Source organism: Haemaphysalis longicornis, unplaced genomic scaffold (assembly GCF_048455015.1).
Source record: "Haemaphysalis longicornis isolate Haplotype H1 unplaced genomic scaffold, Haemaphysalis longicornis Haplotype H1 scaffold_2, whole genome shotgun sequence".
NCBI classification, from domain to species: domain Eukaryota; kingdom Metazoa; phylum Arthropoda; class Arachnida; order Ixodida; family Ixodidae; genus Haemaphysalis; species Haemaphysalis longicornis.
Window position 1 is genome coordinate 292,426,879 of NW_027526295.1, and position 5,329 is coordinate 292,432,207.

The following is a 5,329-nucleotide window of genomic DNA, read 5'->3' on the forward strand; positions in this document are numbered from 1 at the left end:
AATCGACGGCATAGAGATTAAGCCGACGCAGCAGTGTAGGATACTGGGCCTGCTGCTGCAGAACAACGGGAAACCGGACGCCGCCGTCGTTAAAATCAAAACCACCACGGAACAGGTACTCGGAATGTTACGCCGGGTGTCTAACAGAAACAGAGGCCTCAAAGAGGACGACGCCATCCGTCTGGTGCGGGCGTTTGTCGTTTCGAGGGTCACCTACTCGGTCCCGTATCTCCAGCTGACGAGGACGCAAAGAAACACTCTCGACACGCTCATTCGCAAGGCAACGAAACAAGCTCTGGGCGTTCCCATATACTCGTCGACCCGACGACTGCAGGACATGGGCGTCCACACCACAGTGGACGAGCTGGTGGAAGCTCACCTCTCTAATCAACGCGTCAGACACAGTAGAACAGAACACGGACGCGCCGTCCTTCGCAAGCTGGGATGGCGGATAGAACCGATACCCACGACGGCGCCCCTACCCGAGAGGTGGAAGGAGGCAATCGAAACCAAGCCCCTACCCCGGAACATGACCCCGGGTAAGGATGACGGGAGGCGCGATGCGCGGGCCAAGGCCCTGGCCCGACAGCTGGAGGAGAATCCCCGGGTTCTATAGGCAGACCCCTCGGTTAGGAAAGGCAGCGACCGGGCGGCGGCAGTCGTTACGACACCCGACCGACTGATCGTCACAGCGTCGACGAAGACGAGAGATCCCGTGACGGCAGAAGAAGTGGCTGTGGCTCTGGCGCTCGTTCAACCGGACGTCGAGGCCGTGGTTACGGACTCCAAGACTGCGTACGGCAACTACCGAAGGGGATACGTTTCCTCCGCGGCATTTGCGATTTTGAACAAGAAGGTGACACCGGGACGAGCCGTTGAACTCGTGTGGGTCCCAGCTCACTCGGGGGTAGCGGGCAACACCATCGCCGACTACCACGCCCGCGAAATGACGCTCCAGGCAGCCACCGAGTCGCGCGATGATGCGGACACCCCGAGCCCAATGACAAGCTACAGAGAGATTACTCGAGCGTACAGGGAAGAACGGCGCATCTTACCCGAACCGCACCGCTCTCTAACCAGGCAACAGCAAACGGTCCTGCGCAGAGTGCAGGCGGGGTCACTCGCGCACTCAACCCTGCTCCATCGAATGTATCCCGAGTTACACGACGCCACCTGTCCTTTCTGCAAGCAGACCGAAGGCACCCTGTCGCACGTCATGGCGGAATGCACGTTCCTCAAAAGTCCAGTTCCCCCCACTCCCTCCCCTACACCCCCCTATCCTACCTCCACTTCCCCACCCCCACTCCTTGAGCGATGGGAGACCTTGCTGTCGAGCCCCGCCCTGCCGACCCAGCTAGCCCTGGTGGCCAGGGGCCAGGAGTTGTTGGCGACATATGGGTCCCGTGAATAGGGAACCACCCCCGTCTGGTGCCTGTGGGCACCACCAAATCTTTTGGGCTCAATAGATGTTGTTTCATCATTGTATCCGAGTCTACGACGATGAACCCGAAGCCAATTCGCAACTTTCTAATACATGGTGAGATGAAAAGCACGACTAGTGTTGCGACAACGTGCGGCAACGTCGCTACTTTTTTGCGTCAGCACAGTGGGTTTCTCGGGCCCACGCTTCGAGCAGACGATCTCTGTTTATGACTTCGTTTACGCGGCCGGGCCACCGAGGCCCGGCCGCGTGAGTTAGCCTACCAAGGATGGCGGATCATTGTAACGTATTTGTAACAAGGCCCAAATACGCCGTCTGATGGTCAGCATTTCTTAAATTTATCCAATCATGGTTCAAAATAAACGATTGTCCAACGCCGGCGACGGCAACAAGCGGTTTTGCGGCGTATTCCCCGCTTTTCCCTAGGGTCCTCTCTCGTGCTCATCTAGGTACACGATGTCCCTATAGTCTTCAATAAGACAGCCCTGTAGCCTGGCCCGAGTGCTTTCGAGCAAGCGCACTAGTCCGAATCTTATTCGCGGTCTTATTGAAGTCCGTGAATAAGAGTGAATAAGACTGCCAATAAGAACGTGTGTTCGTGCAAGCGGGCCCAGGACACAGTCACACCTGCGAGACAGACTGGCCAAGCTCATCTACGAGGAGGTCTCGAGGCACGGAACCGACAATCTAATCAAGCGCATCAGCGACAAATACCTGCCAACTACACCCCCAGAACAACACGGACCGTACGGCGGAATACCCGACAAAAACATCGACAGAGACATCGACGTGGAGGAGTTCCACACGGCTGTGCATGACCTCAACAGCAGGTCGGCGGCCGGCCCGGACCTTTTCATGAACAAAGCGCTCAAGAACCTCGACGACAAGTCGATGTAAAACCTGGCGAATTGCTTCACGAATGCTGGAGAGTATATACGCGGCTGAAGCAGTGGAGAAAGCCAGAATAATACTGATTCCCAAGCCGGGAAAGCCACCCAACCCGGACAACCTCCAGCCCATCTCGCTCACTTCTGGCATGGGCGAGGTACTGGAGCACGTCCTGCTCAACAGGTGGAAAGACTACCTGGAACAGGAGGACCTCTACCCGGAGACAATCATCGGATTGAGGCGGCGCTTAGGCACGCTAGATGCAATGATACAGCTGAAGCACCAAATCATCGACGGCAACACCAACGACAAAAAAGCGATAGGTCTCGACCTGCAGAGCACCTTTGATAAGGTGAAACACTCGGCGACCCTGTGCCCGGTCTCCGAGGTCAAAATGGGAGTAAGATCCCACAATTACATCAAAGATTTCCTCACAGGCAGGACCACCGAGTTACGAACAGGCGACTTTCAAACGCAAGAGAAGAAGCTCGGCAGCACTGCACTCCACAAGGGTCGGTCATCTCGCCGATGCTTTTCAACCTAGTAATGATCGGGGTTGTCGAGAGAGATAGAGCGGACGACATAAAGGTGTGGGTGGTAGGTGGAAGCGACGCCCACATCAAGCCCATACTACAAGCGGCAATCGACGCAATAAACTTGAAGCACCGCACTGAGGTGCTCGCCGAACAAATCGGAACTCCTGGTATATCCTCCCGTCAGGCAACGCAAACGCAAGATCAACCCACGAGAGTGTGAGATCAATATCACAACTACATCAGCCGACGTTATCCCGATGGTCAGTAAGATCAGCAGCTAGGGATGGTAATAGAAACGCATGGAAGAAACGGCGGCGCCATCACCCAGCTCATGGAGAAAGCAGCGAACGCAGCTCGACTACTCTAGCGAGTAACATCCAAAAGAGGCGGCATGAGAGAGGAGAGCCTAATCACGCTCGTCCACTCGTTCCTTATAAGCCACGTCGCGTACGTAGCCGCCTACGACAAGTGGTTGCAGTACAAGCGCGACAAGATAAACATTCTCATCCGAAGAGCGTACAAGACAGCACTGGGGTTGTACGAAACCAGGAGAAACACTTGTCTGCTGCAACTGGGAATACAAAACACGCTCGAGGAAATAGCGGAGCGCGCCGCCTCGCTCGAGTGGCTGTCTACAACCAGGGCCGGGAGACAGATACTGCAGGACCTGGGAATAGGATAACCAGACAGGACGGAAACGAAACTCCCCGTTCCCGACGAGATCTGGCGAAACATCCGGATGGACGCAATACCCAAGAACGTGAACCCCGAGCACAACAAAGAAATAAGGACAGCGATGGCCAAGGCCCTGATCTACCTGCACGCCAACGAGAGGAACGCGCGCTTCTTGGATGCGGCCGAGTACGTCAATTTGAAGAACGGCTTCACGGCAGACGTCGTTGACACGACCGGCGTCGTGCGGGTGGCCGCCAGCGTGAGATGCACCAAGTCTGAACCAGCGGAGGAGGTGGCCATCGCCCTGGCCATCTCGGACCATGACTGTCACACGGTGCTGTGTGACTCAAGAGAGGCAGCAAGAAATTACGCTAAGGGCATGGTAGGAAAGGGAGCGGCACGCATACTGCAGACAGTTACCAAAAACGGCACAAAAGTGAGAATCAAGTGGTTCCCGGCACACGCGGGCAACGCGTCGGACCACAACGACAACCACATGCAACGAGGCGGCACATGCCGAAGCGCGAGCACTCACGGACCGCTCCTCAGCAAACGGCCCGACGTGGTTCATCACAAAAGATCATATGACCAAGTACAGTGAAATAACAAAGGCTTTCCGCGTGGCTCGCAGAACTCTCCCACCCCCGTGCCTGGGGTTGAGTTCGTTTAATTTAGACAGCTCCAGACCGGCTCGCTACCCAGCCCGTTACTGATGCATCGCATGTACCCTGAGACGCGCCCGACCGACAAGTGCAAGGTCTGTCAAGGGGAGACGGCACGCTTCACGATCATCCTGTGGGATTGCACCAAGCACCGGAAGTAGAGCCAAGTCAGGAAGGATCTTACCGCGACTGGCAGCAGCCGCAGGGGGAGAAAACCAGAAAGATCAGCACTGGGCCGTACAGCACGTCATCGAGGCTCTAGCAGGGCAGGGGCCCGGTGAGCCGGCAACGGCGAGCGGGGACCCAGCCCGCGCGGCAGGCTCCCCGAAGATTCCCCGTCAGAGCACGCAAGCGCTCACTGCAGGCACAAATAAAGGTATTGCAATGCAATCCAAAAACTTCGGGGACACGCCTCCTGGGTTGGCAGCAGCGGCAACGAGGCTCAGGCTGCCGCTGCATTTCCAAGCGCCAAACGAACTACGAACTTGCGAGCCGCAGGGCGAAAAGCCGAGAATCAGCTTACCAGGAATAAATACGACACGTCACTTAGGGCTTGTTTCTACAGGGGCCCTATTCTCGACTGCCCAAATTCCCGGGATATCTGGGAATTTGCCGGAAGTCTTTTCTGATTAATTTTAATTTTGGTCACGTGCTTCCGGTTGACGAAGCGGGTGTGCGTGCCTTCGTCATTTTGACGTTTCATGACGATTAAGGGCACCAGTTCTAAATTTTGCCTTATTTCTCTTTACTGAAAGCACATAATTCTTGGCCGGCAATAAAAAAACAGACTAAAAGCACCAGACATGACAACGTAGGCTTGTCCTTGCTATTGAAGAACAATACTGCTTGTAATACACGCCCTCTCTGTGATTGGCTGAGAAGACATGACGTAATTTAAACAGTTGGCGGGAACGATCACTCCATGCATTGGCAACTTGAGCCTACGTAAAAGTGACGTAATGTTACGTAACAGCTTGAAAAAGGCGGCTGCTTTTTCCGCGAAATAGGGCTAAAAATTTGCCCCACCTTCGGCGCCGCGAAATGTCCGCGAATTTCCAGCAGGCACAGTTTCGCCTGACGCGCGGTTTAAAGCATGTTTTCTACCGAAAGAAATGATAGTTTCGACT

The 5,329-nt window shown here is 55.3% G+C and overlaps 1 protein-coding gene across 1 annotated transcript; it reads left to right on the forward strand.

The window, feature by feature from the left end:
• The first annotated feature begins 2,360 nt into the window (after positions 1-2,360).
• On the forward strand, positions 2,361-2,873 carry LOC144168676 (uncharacterized). Its single transcript, XM_077697614.1, has one exon. The coding sequence runs from the start codon at positions 2,361-2,363 to the stop codon at positions 2,871-2,873; it is 513 nt and encodes a 170-aa protein (XP_077553740.1).
• The last annotated feature ends 2,456 nt before the right edge of the window (positions 2,874-5,329 follow it).